Source organism: Gopherus flavomarginatus, chromosome 8, assembly GCF_025201925.1.
Source record: "Gopherus flavomarginatus isolate rGopFla2 chromosome 8, rGopFla2.mat.asm, whole genome shotgun sequence".
In the NCBI taxonomy this organism is placed as follows: domain Eukaryota; kingdom Metazoa; phylum Chordata; order Testudines; family Testudinidae; genus Gopherus; species Gopherus flavomarginatus.
The window spans coordinates 57,457,449-57,476,990 of NC_066624.1; the positions used below are offsets into that span (position 1 = coordinate 57,457,449).

The 19,542-nt window shown below is 51.7% G+C and overlaps 1 protein-coding gene across 4 annotated transcripts in view; it reads left to right on the forward strand.

Annotated features, from left to right (window-relative positions):
• CROCC2 (ciliary rootlet coiled-coil, rootletin family member 2) overlaps nucleotides 1–19,542 on the forward strand; it is a 136,954-nt gene that overhangs the window by 26,590 nt on the left and 90,822 nt on the right. For all 4 annotated transcript variants that reach the window (XM_050965329.1, XM_050965332.1, XM_050965331.1 and 1 more), the window contains exons 4-14: nucleotides 2,749–2,922; nucleotides 4,049–4,132; nucleotides 6,188–6,294; nucleotides 9,422–9,587; nucleotides 10,288–10,394; nucleotides 12,062–12,289; nucleotides 13,998–14,094; nucleotides 14,228–14,317; nucleotides 16,050–16,259; nucleotides 17,585–17,784; nucleotides 19,335–19,517. In XM_050965329.1, the coding sequence (XP_050821286.1) occupies nucleotides 2,749–2,922; nucleotides 4,049–4,132; nucleotides 6,188–6,294; nucleotides 9,422–9,587; nucleotides 10,288–10,394; nucleotides 12,062–12,289; nucleotides 13,998–14,094; nucleotides 14,228–14,317; nucleotides 16,050–16,259; nucleotides 17,585–17,784; nucleotides 19,335–19,517 (1,646 nt within the window). The remainder of the gene's footprint in view (nucleotides 1–2,748; nucleotides 2,923–4,048; nucleotides 4,133–6,187; nucleotides 6,295–9,421; nucleotides 9,588–10,287; nucleotides 10,395–12,061; nucleotides 12,290–13,997; nucleotides 14,095–14,227; nucleotides 14,318–16,049; nucleotides 16,260–17,584; nucleotides 17,785–19,334; nucleotides 19,518–19,542) is intronic.

Sequence of the window (19,542 nt, forward strand, 5' to 3'; positions counted from 1 at the left end):
TTGGTCCTGCTTTCAGCAGGGGATTGGACTAGATGACCTCCTCAGGTGCCTTCGAACCCTGATATTCTATGAATTCCCCCTGTGTGCCCAGTACGACAGACATGGGAAGCAATCATAGAGCCACTCAGCTTATTGCAATAGTAACGACCATGGGCTGTGCCCCAGCAGTCCGAGCAACACCCACGGGAGCCAAGCACCAGTGAGGACCCAGTAACCAGAGTGTGGCTGCTCACACCTGCCCTATAGACGACTTGTGCCTCCCTATACTGGGGGGGGAGGGGCAATCTGAAGGGGAAGACGTGACTGCCCCACGTGTCTCCTCTGCCCAGAGACCCCCCGCCCTGCACCCAGCACAGGGCTGCCATGCCCTCCCCACCCCATTGTACCTGCGGGGGAGGGAAAGGGGGGCTCTATCCTTCTCCTGCAGCGTCCCCCCAGCACATTTGGTCGCTCTCCCTGGCAGCCAGACCCAGGTGGGGAGCGGGCCCGGCTACCAGGGACCACAGCTGAGAAAGCCAGAAACATGCCGGGGGGGGGGGATTCCGCTCACTAGTCCCCTGTCACTAGCAGGTGGGCCCAGGCGGGGAGGTGTCCCACCCTTCCCCAGCCAGGCTCTCTCAGGCAGCCACGCATGGAGCAGCGACTCAGAGCAGCCAGCTTGAGAAATGACTGCTTCCGCCACCTCCACTCCCCACCTGAGACAGGGGTTGAGCATGTCAGGGGCAGGCACAGCAGGAGGACAGAGCCCGTCTCCCTTCTCTCACCCCCCAGCAGGCCAATCTGGAGGGGCATTTGACCCCACATGTTCCCCTATGCCTCACCTCTGTAACATGGGTGCAGATGGCCTGGGCTAACTCTGCAGTGAAGCCACATCCTTTGGCACATGAAGTACCTTTATGTCTTTGAGTGGTCCCACCGAATTTAGTGGGACTCCTCATATGTGCAAAGTGTCGTGGGAAAGTGTTTGCAAGCTCAGGGCCTTAATGTGTTGATGCCCCCATAGCAAAGCAGAAGGGGCTTTCAGCACTTAAGTGGTTCTAAATGGATCTTGTTACCTTTATAGGTTCCCCAGAGTCATGAATCACTGTATGAAATGCCCCAGCATACCACTATTACACACACATCATCATCAAACTCAGCTGTTGCATGAGGCTAGCTGATAGGGGAGGCTGAGTGTTTCAGGAAATTACTGCTGGTTACTCCATGGTGCCTACTTGGAAAGTTTGTAGTAGTAGCATTATGGTCAGCACCAAAGGGTCTTGCATAATGATGTATGTTTCTAAAAATCTCCTGCTCTGTGGTGTTAAAAAAAAAGAACCCAGCTCAGTTCCTGCCTCCCACAGGTCAGGCCGCACATGTTCTGCACATGGCTTATGCTTTCCTTACCCCTTGCAGGGCACCTTGAAATCTAAACCCCCCCAAGTCTGCTGTGTCTGAGTGTGAAACACTTTGCTAATAGCTCAGCAAGGAGTAGCCATGTTGTTCTGGCCACATGCAAGGGAAACATTCTGATGCCAGAGACTAGGCATGCAGGAAATTCCTGGTTGTTAATAGTGCTGCATGTATTCACATGGGCAGATACACAGATTGGAATAGGGTGAGGGATCTGAGCTGGAGAGGTTTCCGGAGACCTGAGTTCTGAGCTCAACTCTGCCAGTGACTTGGTGAGTGGCCTTAGGCAAATCCCTTAAGTTCACATGGCTGTACCTGTGGAATAGAGATAGTGACATGAACCCATCTTGGAGCTCTACAGAGAGATGCACTATGGACAGGCTAAGAATTATTATTATTACTGGTATCATTTCATGGCTATTGCAGTCCTCTGAATTACAGCACTGCCCGTCTCTGGCTGAATTCCTGGCAACCATTGTTCCCTGGCAGGGCCAGCACTTCCATTTAGGTGACCTATGCAGTCGCCTAGGGTGCCAGGATTTGGAAGGGCGGCATTTTGCGGCCCTCAGCGGCAATTCGGCGGCGGGGGGTCCTTCCGCGCTCCGGGTCTTCGGCGGCAATTCTGCGGCGGGTCCCTCACTCACTCCGGGACCTGCCGCTGAAGTGCCCCGAAGACCGGGAGTGCAGAAGGACCCCTCCCACCACAGAATTGCCGCCAACGACCAGGAGCGCGGAAGGACCCCCGCTTAGGGCGCCAAAAACCCTGGCGCCGCTCCCGTTCCCTGGTCCTCAGCAAAGACCAACTGTAAAGAGGCTGTTCTCCAGCTCCCTGCAAGAGTGGCAGTTTAGGGGGTGCTAGTACTGGAATGGCTGGGAGAGCGGAGAGTTTGGCCTTCTATCCTGCTGCAGAAGAGCAGGGAGTGGGGGGATGGTGTGCTAGACCCTTGCAGAGGGTTCAGCCAGAGAATTAAAGGAGCCAACACAGGTCAACCAGCCAGCTGCACCAGTGAATCCTACCCCCAGAGCTCTGCAGGAGGTAGAAAGGGGAACTGCAAGAGGAAGCCACCTGCCTTGCACCAGAGTGAGGAGACCATGCAGTGTCTGAGGCCCAGGAGAGCTCCTTGAATCAAAGACTGAGACTGAGCATGGCTACCTGTGGTGGGGACCAGGCCTGCACCGTGCGGGAGTGCACACAACTCTGGCTGTTTCCTTCCTATCCCTGCTGCCCCCTGGAGGGGTTTATTATTCGCGTGGCTCACACAGAGTGTCTACCCATGTGCTGCTGCCTCTCCTTCTGCTGTGGGGGCTGCCAAGGGCAGAGCAGAGCTCAGTTCTTGGGGGTCTCTGCTTTTCCAGCTGGAGAAGGCGCTGCGGGTGGAAGCAGCCCAGCGGGAAGGGGATGGTAGCCTGGCCCTCATGGAGCTGAGGCAGCGGTTCGAGGATGATGAGAAGGCGTACAAGTGCAAGCTACAGGCCTATCAGGAGGGGCAGCAGCGCCAGGCTCAGCTGGTCCAGAGGCTCCAGAACAAGGTAAGTCCCCGAACCCATGCCAGCCTCTCAGTGTGCAAACTACAGGGTACCCAGGATGGGGCACAGAAAAAACTGACTGCCTAGTTTGCCCAGCCATTGCTTTGGGTATCTGGTCTGAATGGGGCAGCTGTGGTGCCACCCCAATTCACACCACCTGGGCGCTAGGCTCAGTCTGCTGAATGTCCAGGCTGTGACACAGGCACGTTCTGGGCAAGGAAGGAGCAGGAAGGGATGTGCATCATACTCTTAATTTCTGTTAGTGTTATGAACAAGGCAGCCTTACCTCTGGGCAACTTCCACCCCACTGCACCTCTGAGAAACCCCCCACCTTGCTGCACCTCTGGGTAACGCCTTCATTGCACCTCTGGGCAAACCCCTCCACTGAACCACTGGGCAACCTTCCCCACCCTGGTGCACTTCTGGGTAATCTCTCCCACTCCCATTGCACCTCTGGGCAACCACTCCCCACTGCACCTCTGGGTAACCCACCCCACCCCCCTTTGCACCTCTGGGCAACCTTCTCCACCCCTGCTGCACCTCTGGGTAACCCCTCCTGCTCCTATTGCACCTCTGGGCAACCTCCCCTCCACTGCACCTCTGGGCAACCTTCCTCACCCCTGCTGCACCTCTGGCTAACAACCCCCCCACCTCCCCACTATAATTCTTGATAACTCCCCCCACCCCCAAACACACACACATACTGCACCTCTGGATAACCCCCTGCCCTGCTACAACTTTAGGAAGGGAATATGCGTTTCTGAGACAGAGTTTTCTTGGTACTCTGCTCGGCTGTGTGGGACTGGATTCTATGTCACATTAAGATGCCTCTCCTGTCTTCCGGGTGACAGTTTCATATTGCATTAAAGGCATGATCCAAAGCCCACTGAAGTCAGTGGAGTGACGTTGACGTTAGTGGGCACTGAATCTGACCCTCTGTCATCAGTAAGCATCATGGATTGACAGAGTAGTAGCCCCATGGGTGATCATTTTACCCTGAATGCCTGTAATGCTCCAACTAATTATCTTAATCCAGGCTTCTCTTGCCCTCTTTTCTCGCTCTCATCTTCTGTTTTTTCTAAATCTTTCATTCCCTTCCCCCAATTCTCCTTTCTGCCCCTCGGCCTAGGTACTACAGTACAAGAAAAGATGTGGAGAGCTGGAGCAACAGCTGCTAGAGAAAACATCTGAATCCGAGCACCAGAAACAGATGGTCAGTACAGCTTTCATTGTCCTGGCAATGCAGAAAAATGGTATGACGAATCATGCAATGGTTTTACTCTGAACTTTGCAAGAAATTTGCATAGTAGTATCCCATCATGCCTTTGTGTTTAATTTCTGTGTTCTTTTGGCAGCCAGCCTCACCTAACAAAACAGCTGTTGCAAATGCCCCTTTGTGTATGGTTCTCTTAGTAAAAGTGGATATAGTTGAAAAGGTTCTAGGGGCTTTCCAAGCAGCCTAGTATGGGGGCATGACAACCAGATCCCATCACCACCTTTCAAGCAAACAGCCCAAGCACTTCAGACAGGGCAGTACAGAGCGGGATGGGTGACAATGGGATTTCACTGCAGTTTGAAAACCACAAAGCCCTGTGCATTTGAGATCTGCGAGAGAAGGGGATTGCAACCTGGAGAGGAGACAGCACATAGCAAGTCACTGCTCTGGGACTCACCATTCCCCAAGGAGCGCTGCTGGACTGGGCCTTTCTCAGCATTTCTCCAGGAGTTCTGGAGGAAGGAAAGAGATCACAGCACGGCCCTGTGGTGGCCCACAGGAACAAAAGAAAGCTGCAGGATTGGATGTGTTTCCTTTCTTCCTTTTGGAAAATGGGAAATTTGGTCAGTCCCCAGCGTATCATAGAATCATAGAATATCAGGGTTGGAAGGGACCTCAGGAGGTCATCTAGTCCAATCCCCTGCTCAAAGCAGGACCAATCCCCAGCTAAATCATCCCAACCAGGGCTTTGTCAAGCCTGACCTTAAAAACCTCTAAAAATGGAGATTCCACCACCTCGCTAGGTAAACCATTCCAGTGCTTCACCACCCTCCTAGTGAAATAGTTTTTCTTAATATCCAACCTAAACCTCCCACACTGCAACTTGAGACCATTACTTCTTGTTCTGTCATATGGTACCACTAAGAACAGTCTAGATCCATCCTCTTTGGAACCCCCCTTCAGGTAGTTGAAAGAAGCTATCAAATCCCCCCTCATCCTTCTCTTCTGCAGACTAAACAATCCCAGTTCCCTCAGCCTCTCCTCATAAGTCATGTGCTCCAGCCCCCTAATCATTTTTGTTGCCTTCCACTGGATTCTTTCAATTTTTCCACATCCTTCTTGTAGTGTGGGGCCCAAAACTGGACACAGTACTCCAGATGAGACCTCACCAGTGCTGAATAGAGGGGAATGATCATGTTCCTCAATCTGCTGGCAGTGCCCCTACTTATACAGCCCAAAATGCCGTTAGCCTTCCTGGCAACAAGGGCACACTGTTGACTTATATCCAGCTTCTCATCCACTGTAACCCCTAAGTCCTTTTCTGCAGAACTGCTGCTTAGCCAGTCGGTCCCCAGCCTGTAGCGGTGCATGGGATTCTTCCGTCCTAAATGCAGGACTCTGCACTTGTCCTTGCTGAATCTCATCAGATTTCTTTTGGCCCAATCCTCCAATTTGTCTAGATCCCTCTGTATCCTATCCCTACCCTCCAGTGTATCTACCACTCCTCCCAGTTTAGTGTCATCTGCAAACTTGCTGAGGGTGTAATCCACGCCATCCTCCGGATCATTAATGACAGGCAGCATCACAGCATTAAGTCCCAGTGACATGGGGGCAGAAATGGGGGCCCCAGAGTCCAGTCAGGGGTTTCTGGGGCAGATCCTCACCTGGTGTAAATCGGTTTAGCTTAACTGATTTCAGTTGAGGTATGCCTATTTACACCAGCTGAGAATCTGGCTCTTTGCATTTGTCTCGAATGGACTCGGAATGCAGCTTTGGGAAGAAAAGACCTTAAATAAATGACTCTGGCTCCCTGTAAATGCAGGTAACAGTCTATCCAAGGTGGCCTAGTTGGCTGGGAGGCACAGCCCCCGGCTTTAAGGACCAGAACTGGTGTTCTCTGCCTCATGGAAGGTCTCTGGTTGTACCAGCTACTGGTTCTTTTCCATTTGACTGTTAGTTTGTTTCTGTCTGTCCTGCATAAAGTTCTTTGTCCTCTGGGAGCCATTCTGCTCCCTCTCCTTGCCCTTTTGATATATCACTCCTCTCTCCCAGCTGCAGACTCGGCTGGAGTCCACAGAATCCCGCCTGTGCCGCTCAGAGCATGACCAGAGCACAGAACTGGAGAACACTCTTATCCGCCTGGAGGAGGAGCAGCAGAGGTGAGGCTATCATCTGTGTCCAAGGAGCACCTGGGGGTCCTTGTTATCCCTTGTACAAAGGAAGGGAGAGAGCAGGTTACACTAGAGCAGCGGTTCTCAAACTGGGATCTGTGGGGCCCTGGGAGTCTGTGCGGGTACTCCAGGGGTCCACAAGTCATGTCTGGGACCACCAGCCCCACTGATCAACTCCCCCCTCCCTCTCAGTGCTTCCTGCATGCTGCTGAACAGCTGTTCCATGGCATGCAGGAGGCACTGGGAGGGAAGGGAAGGAGCAGGGATAGGCTGCGCTCGGGGGAGGGGGCAGGAAGAGGAGGGGCAGGGGTGGAGCAGGGGTGGGGAGAGGTGGGCAGGATGGAACCTCGGGTGGAGTAGGGGCAGGGCCTGGGGCTGAGTGGGGGTTGAACGCCCCCGGGGAAAATTAGAAGCCCACTTGGGGGTCTGTGAAAAATTAAAAATCAAAATGGGAGTCCTTGGGTTGCTAAAGTTTGAGAACCACTGCATAGAGCATTGCATAGAGCTGGGTGTTACTCAGCTGGCATCTAATGGTAACAGCTTGCAGTCGCCTGAGCTAGATTTGAACTGGGGACGTGTAGGCAACAGGCTCTGTATCCCATTAGCTATCCCTTGAACTCTCCAGCCCTAGCTGTAATTTTGGATGCAGGTGTGCAACATGTTTTCAGTTTGAGATTTCAGAGCCTGGCCACGTGGTGCAGCTTGCTGCTTTGATTTCTTTGCTCAATTCTTAGCTCTTTGCTATTCTCTGCAGCAGACAGATACACTCACATGTGTCTTTCCTCTCCTCCTGCACTGCAAAGCGGCTGGGGAGGTTGTTGTTGTCTGTGACTCAGCCCTGCTGTGATCTTGCCCAGGGAGCTGAGTCACCCAGCAAACGCAAATAATGGGGGATTGCTGTTCATAATACCCCTGCACATACAATAGTTTCCAACCAGATCCATCAGCCAGCACCCACTGGGATCCCTTTCTACTACCTGCTGCTCTGTAATCTTCAGCTATCAAAGGGCTCATCTTCAGAAACTAGGAGATGAAATAATGGCTGTTTTGGAGGCATTGTGGGGGCCAGTCCTGCGCATATTCCTACTAGGCACCATGCTCAAGTGCCGCCTTTCTCAGTGTGTTTTCACCCAGGATCCCAGATCTACTTGTGGTTTCTTGCTGGGACCCATCAGGATGTGGGGTTGTGTCTGTGGTGGGCAGGGCCGGCTCTAGCCACTTCGCTGCCTCAAGCACAGCGGCACGCTGCGGGGAGCGCTCTGCCGCTTGCCGGTCCCATGGCTCCAGTGGACCTCCCGCAGGAGTGCCTGCGGATGGTCCACTGGAGCCGCGAGTCCACTGGAGCCGCCTGCCGCCCTTCCGGCAACCGGCAGAGCGCACCCTGCGGCATGCCACCCCAAGCATGTGCTTGGCGCGCTGGGGCCTGGAGCCGGTCCTGGTGGTGGGGCTGTAGCAAGGTTCCCTGGGTGGAGTTTGGATGGGCTGCTGGTGGGAGGTGGCAGAAGGGAGGTCCTAGGGGATCTTGAGATGAGAAAGTTTAGCAGACGGAGGAGGCACCTTGAGAGCATTGGGAAGCATGAGCCAGCACAAGATATGGTTACACATTCATAAATGGGGTGTGTCATGCTGCAGACTCATAGCGCAGGGGACCTGAGGTCTGCCCTGTTCCCTGCTGCTTTCGGAAACGACTTCAAGGCATTGATTTAAACGTATACGGGGTTTGGAGTGACGGTTGTCTCTGTGCCAATGTGGGGTTTGGGGTGACTTCTCTCCCCGTGCCAGAGTGGGGTTCAGGGTGCCCCTGACTCCAGTCCCCCTGCTGATGTTGGGTTCAGGATAACCCCTGACTGGTGTCCCTGTGAGGATCTGGAGTTTGGGGTGACCGCTGACCGCAGTCCCCATGTGGATGCGAGGTTTGGGATGACTGCTGTCCCCGTGCCCAGGCAGGGTTTGGGGTGACCGCTGACTGCTGTCCCCATGCCGATGTTTGTTTGGGGTGAAAGCTGACTCTTCTCCCCATGCTGATGCAGGGTTTGGGGTGACATCTGATTGCTCTCCCCGTGCTGATGGGAGGTTTGGGGTGACTGCTCTCCCTATACTGATGGGCGGTTTGGGGCAACTGCTCTCCTCATGTCATACTGCTGTTTGTGGGATGTGCAGAGATGGGTCCGGTTGGAAAGATGCTGCAGGCAGGGTGTTCTAACCTTAGCTCCAGAATGTGCTCCCTCCTTGGCCCCGCAGAGTCAGGATCTGTGAGCCTCTCAGGCCCACTGCAGAGCCCGGCTCTTTCCCCAGGCACTTGAGGATAAAGATGTCTTCCTAAAAATGTGCTCTAGCTCAACCGGAATTCGTGGGCTTGCTGCAGGAATCACTGTGTGAGCTGCTCAGGCCTGTGCTCTGCAAGAGTTAGATTAGATAGCACAACGCTCCCTTCTGGCCTCAGTGTCTATACATCTGTAAGGACGCAGCTCTTGGGCTAGCTGACGGATCCCAAGTTGGGTTGTTGTCTGAGCTGTGGCCACTCCATTTAGTTCTACGAATAGTGTAATATTTGTATACAGGCCCCTGAGCAGGGGATGGTGTTTCTCAATTGTAGCCCAAAGTAATTAATTCTCCTAATGAGAGGGGGATGATCATTTCCTACTTCCCAGGGCTGAAGGGAGGGGCAATGTGCTAACGTTCGTACAGTGCTTTGAGAAATGCAGTGCTCTATACAGGTGCTAAGCATTATTATTGCCTGATGTCCTCTGACTGTGTGGCCATTAGCTCAGGCCCACTCAAAGGGCCTGGAATGGTAAGTGCAGTGAAATAGGTTTGGCGTCTCCACACCTTTGCTTCTGAAGAATGGTCTGTCGCAGGAGCAGCACATGCCACACAGCTGTGCTCTGGAGATCAGAATCCAAGGCACGGAGACTGTATTCTCTTCATCTCCTTCCATAGGGGCGTAAATGTCCAATGCACTGAGCCTGGAGATGGTGTGTCCCGCACGGGAGAGGGTGTTCCTGCTACTGGGGCAGGATTGCTGGAGCACAGGGAGTACCTGGAGATTGGAGCTGCCCTCTAGTGCCAGTGCTGCAGTGCAGGGGAAACCAATGTCTGACTTGTTCTGCCCTAGGAGCACCAGCCTTTCCCAGATGAACATGCTGCTGCGGGAACAGCTGGACCAGACGAAATGCTCCAATCAGAGACTGGCTGGGGATCTGGAGACGGCAACATCAGACCTACACAGGCTGAGAGGCGAGCTAGAGCAGAGAGCATCCCAGTGGGGCAACAGCAGGGAGGTGAGTCCTTCTGCTGGGCATTGTGGTTTGGTTTTTTATTGTTGACTTCAGGGAGTGATGCCAGTTTAGACCAGCTGGGGGCCTGGCCCCCTGACGTCAATGGAGTTGTGCCGATTTACACTAGCTCCCTTTCTAAATCTGCCCATGTAGCCTGTTACTAGTCTAGCTTAAACACAGCAGGGCGGGTCAAAGAAGGTGACTTCCCTGGATCTGAGAGCTGAACATTCTGTTCTAGAGCCAATGCAGTTTAATAGATGTATTAATGACTTGGCGGGAGGTGCAAACCAGTGAGGGGCACAGTCTGCAGATGACACGCAGTTATTTATGGCAGTGAGGAGCAGAGAGCAATGTCAGAGAGACCTGAACAAGCCAGGGGAGTGGGCTGTGCAATGGGGGATGAAAAGCAGTGCTGATAAATACAAAGTGATGTACATTGCGGGGAAGATGGAGCGGTGCATACACCTTGCATGGTTCTCCATTAACTGTATCCACTCGGGAAAGGGGGCTGGACATCACTGCTGACAACTCAATGGCAACCTCAGTTCAGTGTGCCACGGGGGTGCACACACACTGAGTTAGGCTGCAGAAGGGACAGGATGGAGCCTGGGCCTCGGCCATGGCACTCTCTTGGTGAACTCCTGAATTCTGAGACATGACCTCTGCCCTCACAGCCCCTCATGTTCTGCTCTTATTTCCTCAGAGCTCTGGTGCGTACTTAAGCAATGAGCACAGCGGGATCCTGCTGCTATGGCGCCAAGCTGCCACGCTGCGCAGTAACTTGGCGGATCTGCGGGCCACAGCAGAGGGGTGAGTACTGCCTGGGCGGTGTTCTGCTGGGAGATTTCCCCGCTATCCCTGATGGCCCTGTAGGTGGAAGCAGGAAGGTGACGAGTGTGTGGATCTCGATAGCTGGTTCAAGCACCGGCTCCGAGTAACAGTGCCCTAACCTGAATCCCCTCCAGAGGGTATGTAACTCTGATCCCGGGGACTGCCAAAGATGGAACGATACCAGCTAACCACAGCCAGAGGGTCCCTGGATATCTCAGCTGACCTAAGCAAAGTCAGAAAGTGCCTCTGCCAACTAAGCATGATCTCTACAGCAAGTTCCCCGGGATGATAGCTGCACAGCTGTAACGATGCGGCCTCTGGTGGAACCCTACTGAGAGTATCAGCTCAGGGCAAATTGCTTAGAGCAGGGCAGTAACAGCCCAAAGCTGGAGTTCCTTTACTAAGCCAAACCAAACCAGCCAAACAGAGAGGACTTTGGTTTTACCCCACTGGCTAACTAGAAGTCATACAAGCAATTCCCTCAGATATTCCAGTTCCCTTGTATCACCACCAGCACCGCTTCTTATGGGGACGAATGGTTATGAAAACCAATAATCCAGTAAAAGAAAAAAGGTTTTCTTGGTCTCAAAGGACCAAGCCCCAGGCCCAGATCAATATACCAATTAGACCTTACCCACAAATCACACTGTTGCTAATCCTTTAGAATCTAAAATCTAAAAGGCTTATTCATAAAAAGAAAGAAATATAGATGAGAGTTAAAATTGGTTAAATGGAAACAATTATATGCAGTAATGGCAAAGTTCTTGGTTCAGGCCTGCAGCAGTGATGGAATAAACTGCAGGCTCAAATCAAGTCTCTGGAGTACAGCCACAGTTTGGGTGGGTCATTCAGTCCTTTGTTCAGAGCTTAAGTTTGTAGCAAAGTTCCTCCAGAGGTAAGAAGCAGGATTGAAGACAAAATTGAGATGATGCAGCTGCCTTTTATAGTCCTTTTGCCATGTGACTTGTGCTTCCTTTATTCCAAAGACAAGCTGTCCATCACATGACATGGAAAAACCTTAGAGTTCTGTCCATAGACATGTCCCTGCATGCCTTGCTGAGTCACAAGGTGTACCTGCCTTCTCTCAATGGGTCAGTTGTATAGCTGATGGTCCTTAATTGGCCATCAAGCCGGCCAGGCAGTGCTGATGCCAAATTGTCTGGGGTGTCACCCAGAAGCATAGCACAAGTTTGACATACAGACAATATAGAGCCAATACTTACAACTTTAAATACAAAAATGATACTTGCATACAGATAGCATAATCATAACCAGCAAACCATAACCTTTTCATTGGCACTTTACGTGACCTCCTTTGTACAAGATTTGGTGCCACTATAGGACCTTGGTTGCAACAATGATCTATATGGTCACAGTTCATATTAATAACGTCACAACAGCGAGACAGGGGATTGAGCTTCCAAAGGAGAGGCACTGGATCTGGTACCCCCAGGAGGTGAGTCATGCCAGGCTGTCCTGAGTCAGTTTCCATTGCTGGGGCCCTGGTAGTTTCTGGGAGGAGGCTCAGACAGCTGTTGGCTGGCTGGGTGCTAGGAGCCCTGGCTGGGCTTTCAGGTGATGCTCTCTAAAACCACAAGGATTTCTGTGTGATTCTTCATATGGGGCGATTTCTCTCTTGTTGCCAGAGGCCTGGCTGAGGCTCAGAAAGACATGGCAAGGACTGCACGCTGCCTTCAGACTGCCTGCCTGAACCTGGACTCGAACCTGCGTCTGTCCGAGAGTGGCGCAGCCTGCTCTCTAGAGAAGCAGGCTCTGCAGGGGGCACGCTTGGAGCAGCAGCTTCAGGAGAAGGTCTGGGAGATGATTCAGCTCCAGAGCCGCTGGGATGGCGAGAAAGCAGAGCTGAACTCCAGGTGAAGATGTGATGGGGCCTAGTGAGCCTCGGAGAGGTCTCCAGCTGGGGTCGTGTTCCAGCTCCTGCCTCTGGCTTTTCCTAAGAGCTTCCAAGGAAGGGCCAGCTGCAGAGCTGATGTAAATTGGTGTAACTCCATTGAAGCCCATGGATCAGCTACCAGCAGGTGTAAATCAGCATAGCTCTGTTGAAGCTAAAATGCCCAGTCATCGGTTGATGTCTATTCTTTTAGCATCATTGATGTCAGTGGGACCCAGGGGGCTGGGCTGATTTAGACCGACTGAGGATCTGAGTTCAGAAAGCAAAATCTCCTCTCACCCAAGGAAAGGGTGCTTTGCCCAGGGCAGGAGGGGTTCCACTTCAGGGGCATGGTGGAGCTGCCTGGGACTGACTCTAAAATCAAACACCAAACCCTCCTTTGATCCTATTGTTTTCATCATTGGTTTTAAATAACCAACACAGATTGAAAGGGGAAGGGGGGCAGTGGTTCACGCTGCAGGCAGATGTGGGAGTGATCTTGGCTGCACTCTGCATGTAAATAATGCCACTGGTCTGTCAAGGATTCTTCTGAGATGCTGATCACTAGGTTAGACCCAGGAAACAAGTCAATGATAGGATGTGATCTCATCCCCTCCCCCTCTTCCAATGGCATGTTTTGGGGACCCAAGGTGAACTTGCAGAGGCCAAGAGGGCCATATAACCACTATACCTAGACAGACAGGCTGTGATGCGTTAATGGAACCCTATTTCCGCTCAAAGCGATGTAGCCACAAACAGATTAAACCCACAGAAGTGTTTTCTAAGAAGTTAAAGGCCCCAAACTAGAGAAAATAAACATCCCAAATATATTGGTTAGAAGTTGAAATCCAGAGCTGATCTGGATGACTGCAGAGCCCTCCCCAACTGCAGAGCCCCAGGGGGACAGCTGTCCAGTCAGGAGTGGGTTTTCTATCCAGGTCAGGGTTGGGATCACCAGTGGAGCTCTGAGGGGAAGCCTAAGACTGAAAGGTGTTGGGCCGCATCCTGCAACTGACCCAAAGCTCGTGTGGAACGCTGCTAAAGCCAATGGACGGCTCTATGGTAGTACAGGAGCCTACCCACGCCCAACAAATTGTGGGGTTCGGGCCTTTGAGACAACATTCCCCTCCCATTCTCAGCCAGCCAGGCCAGGGCTCCCAAGCTTAGAGAAAGAGAGTGAAGAATGATATTGGCTGCAGCTTCTTCTTATTCCTCTGATACTGATGTTGAGAAATGTGCTAGAAAAATAACTCAGTAAACACCATGGAATATTTAACGCACTTCTTCTCATGTTCCTGGAAATGACACAGTAGATACCCTGGAAATAGCATTCTGTGGCCCAGGAGGCTGTTGTTCAGCAGAATTATGGTAAATTAGTGACAGATTTCCCAGCTGTGTAAAGTTTTAACTCTCCTCATTCCACCCTCCCTTCCTATCGCTCAACAATCCTGGCTTGGTGCCTCTTGGGTTCAGGTCATTACCTCTGAAATGTGTCAGGTGTTCACCCCCATCCATCCAGTTCCTGTGTGTAGATCTCGTCATGTACGACCAGCTGTTCTCTGCATTGAACTGTTTCTGAAAGCCCTGGAGGGACTGAAAGGTGCTGGAGAAATGTCAGCTTTGCCATTGAGCCCCTGGTGCTTTCTTCACTCTGCTCAACCTGCTGTCTGTGCCCAACTTGTATCTTTCAGGATAACAGAACTGACTGCTTTAGGACAGAAACTTAAAGAACAGAATGCAAAGAAAGAGAAGACCATCTCTGCTCTAAAACTGGACATTCAGAAACTGGTACACATATCCACAAACTCCTCTCTCTCAATTAGTCAATCTCACACACGCACACGCACACTCTCTCTCTCTCTCTCTCTCTCTGATCTTTCCGTATGTTCATCACTAAGAAACCTCTTATCTTTGAACACAGGAAATCATTAAAACTGGAGAGCTACTGGAGGTGCAGGACCTGAAAGATGAAAGTGAATCTTTGCAGCGAATCATGAACAGCATCACACAGGTGTGCTATTTCACTCTCAGCAAAGTGCAAGGATGTGGCTAAGGCACTCGCCTTGGACTTGGAAGGTCTGCATTCAAGTCCCTGCTGTGCCATAGACTTCCTGGGTGACGGTGGATGAGTCACTTAGCCTCTCTGTGCTTCAGCTCCCCATCTGTAAAATGCGGATGCCGTGTTTCAAAAGGTTGCTCAGCTACTACAGTAATGGGAACCATGTGTACCTTAGATCAGTAGAGAACTACATCCAGTTAGGGCCCCTTATGTCTGTATTGTGAATGGTTTTAATTTGGTGATTCAGACCATATGGCTCAATAGTGGAAATCTGATGACTAATTGTGTATTAAAAACAACAGTCTAGTTGATGGTACAGGTTCTTTGCCTACCCAGGTGTCGGAAAGGAGTATGTCAGGTATCTAAGAGAAGGCACTAGAGCAGAGTTGTTAGTACAGGTTCTGTTATTGTACACTTTGTTCTTCTGAAATTTGGCTCAATGATTGTCTGAAATCAGGCCTTCATCTGGTGCTCAGCTCATGCTGTTGTTAATCTGATGCATGCACTAGGTCGTTCCACGGCTCTTCAGGCTCTTATTATCAGTCCCGTTTCTAGAGCTGGTGCTTGCTTTTGTAACAATAGGCCCTGATTCAGCAAAGCGCTTAAGCGTGGGCTTAAGTCCCATTGGCTGCAGTAGTATTTAATGACTTTGCTGAATCGGGGCCATCGTACTAATACTCTTATGCAGGCACCAGTCACAATTTCAACAGCTGTCCATGGAACCCTAGCATAGGAGCTCTATGAGGCAGTGTTGCCTAGTGCATAGAGCACTGGACTAGGACTCAGAAGACCTGGCTTCTATTCCTAGCTTTGCCACTGACTGGTTGGGAGACCTTGGGCAAGTCCCTTTCCCATTCTCAGCCTCCGTTTCCCCATCTATACAATGGAGATAATGATACTAATCTCCTTGGGAAAATGATTTGAAATCTCTGAATGAAAAGAACTAGGCATTATTATTTTGAGCTGCCCATCTAGCAAAGCTATAGATGACTTTGTGCACGTACAATTATGTGCCTAACTGAGGGCCTGCGGACTATAGATGTCACTGAGAGTTGCAGACGCTCAGCGTGTCTCGTGATCGGGTGCTGAGAGCGCGGTTAGGTTGGCAATTGGGCATGCAGAATCTCTTATCTCCATGTGCACTGGACACTAACGTTGCTCCTGGTTTGGGTGCACAGTTCTCTTCACCGCTTGTATTTGTTTTGGGACTAAAGTGCATTTCCTGATGGTGTAGACAAGGTCAACATTTTCAAATGTGGATCCCCAAGAGCTGGGCACTAATTACATAGGGCCTGATGCAGGAAAGCATTTCAGCACATGCTTCGCTTTAAGGTCATTGACTTCAGGTGTTTAAAATTCAGCACATGCTTATGTGCTTTCCTGGACCAGGTCCTTCTGTAGGCCCCAAGTGCTCATGTCAGAACCAAATTAGGCTGGTTAGTGCCTAGGTCAGCACGGAGATGTCTACAATAGCGATCTGGGTTTAAATAGCTTTAAGGTCCTCCCGCAGCTGTCAGCTCCTGCAGCTGTCAGCAGGAATGGAGGTTCTCAGCACTCGGGGCCTCATTTCAGGCCTCCCACTTGGCAGAGGTGGCTGGGTTGCTCTAGTGTAGCTGGGAGGTTGAGTGCAGAAGATAACGGCAGTTTGGCTTTGTTGGGATTAACCCCACACCCTTCTCTCCAGCTGGCTCTGGCCGATGCTGAGAGCGTAGGGCCCCTCTCACTGGACAGCGTGAGGGCGACAGGTGCAGAAGACCTTGGCAGACAAACCTCCCCTTTGCGCTCTTCACATCACCAGCGGGCGTCGCCGTCCCGCGCCCACTCCCCGTTGCACCAGGATGCTGTGCTGCAAGCCGTGCAGAGTGCCCTCCAGAGGCGACAGCAGCGTGAGCAGGTGAGGATACTGCCTCAAGCTCTGGGCAGCCCCTTTCATTTCACTCAAAGTCAACATCCCAGGAAGTCTCTGCCGACAGACTGGGGCTGGTTTCCCTGAGGAGCAAAGTGTTGGCGTTGCATCCAGTGGAATGCTGCATCCCAAAATGTCTAGGGGGGATGAAAAGAGGAGAGGCAGTTCTATCAGTCTCAGAGGCGAGGGCTGGGAGGGCAGGATCAACAGCTAACAGAAGGGCAGGCATGAAGGGAATGAGCGTAGACATGATTTCTTGGAGCGTCGTTACTGTGCTGGCTGGACTGGCCAGCCACAGCCCTTAGTAGTGGGCCAGGCATATTGACCTGCAATTCCTTGTCATCTCCAACTTCCCTATGTTCACACACAGAACCACCCACAAGGGAAGTGGGGGAGCTCAGGAGCATTTCTCCAGATGAGAGAACCTGCTTGGGGCCTTATGCTGCTTAGGTGCTGATAGAGGGACAAATAACATGGGAGGAGCAAACGAACAGGCCAAAGGAGAGAGCATGAGATGGAGAAGGAAAAGGAAAGGCCAGAGCCATGAGGGTGCCAATCTGAGGGGCTGTGGAGAGCCAGAAGATGGGGCACGGAGGTGTCAGTTACAGTAGACTGGGCCCAGCTCCTGAGTGTGTGGCTCCATCAGCCCCCACTCCCTTTCGCACCAGGGGAAGGTGTCAATAGACATGCAAGGAGGGTCTACATTATAGCACCTTGCAGGCCACTGATGACCTCAGCCTGAAGGCTCCAGCCAGGGCTGTCTCAGCATCTCCATGTGGGGACCTGCGGGTGAGCCCCAGCCTTGGTCTCTTGTTGCCTGGAGCAGCAGGAGTGGGAAGCACCAGCCCAGAGTTGGGAGCGTGTGCTGGGTGGGGCTGGGCTATCCCATGGGTGGTGATGGAGCCCCCAGATAGAAGGGTAGTGGTTGTACCACCATGCTGTGAGGGTGAGGGGATGTATCACTGGGGCGCAGGAGAGGGCCTGGGGACTTACTAGGGGTAAAGAGGAGCCATGGAGCAGTCCTTCAGCCAGTGCAGCTTATTGTGTGGGTCTGGTTTGAAAGTGGCATTAGGCCGCTCCTTAGAGAGGAGAAGGTCAGCAAGGCACAGCTGCTAGCTCGGAGGTCGAGGGGGCTGAGTTTAAGCCATGTGATGCAGCCTTGAGTAAGTTAGGTACCTGCATCTCAGGATCTGCCTTTCACTCACTCACCAGGATAGCAGAGATTTGGCCCTGTGTGTGCACGCACTGTGCCATATAAAGCAGCATCTAATATGCTCTTTACCCTTGTGCCTTATTTTCCATTCTGTGGCTAGGAATTGCAATTGCAGCTGGAGTCTGCCCAGGACATGCTGGGAGCTGTCAGGAAGCAACTGTCCGATTGCCAGCAGGAGGTGCAGGTGGCAGAGCAGCAGCTGCAGGATCAGAGGCAGGAGCGTGAGCAGCTGACCAGAGCTCTGCAGGATTGCAGGCGGGACTTGCAGCACTGTAAATCCTCAGTGGAGATTCTCAGCAGGTGCACATGGGAGCAGGATACTGGGGATCAATAATTACTGTCAGGAGCCACCATACCCCTGGGGTGGCCTGGCTGAGGATGGAGTCACTCTCCCACCGCAAAGGGTAATGCACGTGACAAGCCTGTGGTGTGACATAGATTGGAAAGGGTGTCACTCCATAGTGCTGTGCTCAGGATTAAACAACCCCTGCAGATGTTCAGCCTTTGGAGTCTCAGTCCAAGCAAAAAGGAACCGGCCCATTGCAGATCTGTGGCGTTTTGGGCTCACTCAGACTGCTCATATTACTGGAGCTGGTCTAAACTTTTTGCTCTAAACTTTTACTGGACAAAAATATGGCTGTCTTTGGAAATTAACATTTTCACAGAAAAGGTTTGTTTTCTTTTATTAATTTTCTGGATTTTTAACCAACAAAATCCAATTGTTTCAGCTTTTGGACTTTTGATTTCTTTCTTTCCCCTTCTCTCCTTTTCCTCCCTTCCCCCATATGGGGGAAAAAGGGGAGAGAAAGGGGAAAAACCTCCAACATCAAAACTGCAGCTTCCTGCTTCAAAAAACAAAGCAAAAAAATCATTTTTGTTCTTTGTTTTTGACAAAAAAGGAAAATTTCAGATTAATTTGTAAAACACGTTTCAACATCCATTTGTGAGCAGCTCTCCATTTTAAGGAGACATAGGTAATGAGACCCAATCACATATACAGACATGCACTGGTGAGCAGGCAAAGAGGAGAATGAGTCCTGTCGTCCATGCCAGTAGAAGGTTCTGAGGAGCTTCCAGTCTGAGGACTGGGGCTCCAGATGTGACTCCACCAGATTTGCATCCTCGCAGACCCTCCCACCTGCCTCCTCCGATCACCAACCTGTGAGAGAAGGTTCAAAATAGTCATGCCACTGAAATTCCTGATGGGAAGAGCAAAGAGATTGAAACCAGGATGTTTCAACAAAGTTATCCTGCATGGTTTCATTTTGTTGGGTACTCGGAGCGATCTGCACAACAGAGCTGAGACATGAGGATGTTTCTGTAGGTTCTTCCTTTGTTCTGGGGAGCCCAGAAAACTCACTGATCCTGGATCTCAGAGAAACGTCAGCTCTGTGCAGTGCTGGGATGCATCATTCTCTTATGTCTGGCGTGTGCACCAACCTTTTTTCCAGGGTGAAACTGGTGGATGCTGATTGTTCCAACATTTAATTCTATGTCATTGTCACAGGCCCATGGATGTGTTATCAGCTGGGATTGAACCTAAATCCAAGGGGATGTCTACACTGCAATAATGGGGTGTGACAGCAGTCAAACAGACATCCCCATGCTGCTCAGGTTCAAAGGTGCAAAGCTGCAGCAGCACACATTGTACAGGCCTGCCCAGGTTCTGGGTAATTACTCGTGGGGCTAGCCTGTGCTGAGCTTCTAACACTGTTGGTCTGGAAGCAGCAAGGGAATCCAGGACTCTTACTTGATCCAGCCACTGGGGGGACAGAGAGGCCCACCATCGATGTGGGTGACATTATCACAGGGCCAGATTGGTGACTCACAGTTTCCCTTCCCCACCTCAGGGAGAAGGAGACCAGAGAGGCCATGGTGGGAACTCTGAGCGAGCAGGTGGACTCCTCCCATCTGGAGATGGAAAGGCTGAGGACACGCACCATGGAGCTGCAGAGGCAGAAAAGCCTCCTGGAGGAGCAGAAGGAGGAGCTGACAAAGGAGCGGGAGAGAGCGAGAAAGGAGCTGGAGCAAGGGTGAGGTGCCTCACATCTGCCCACT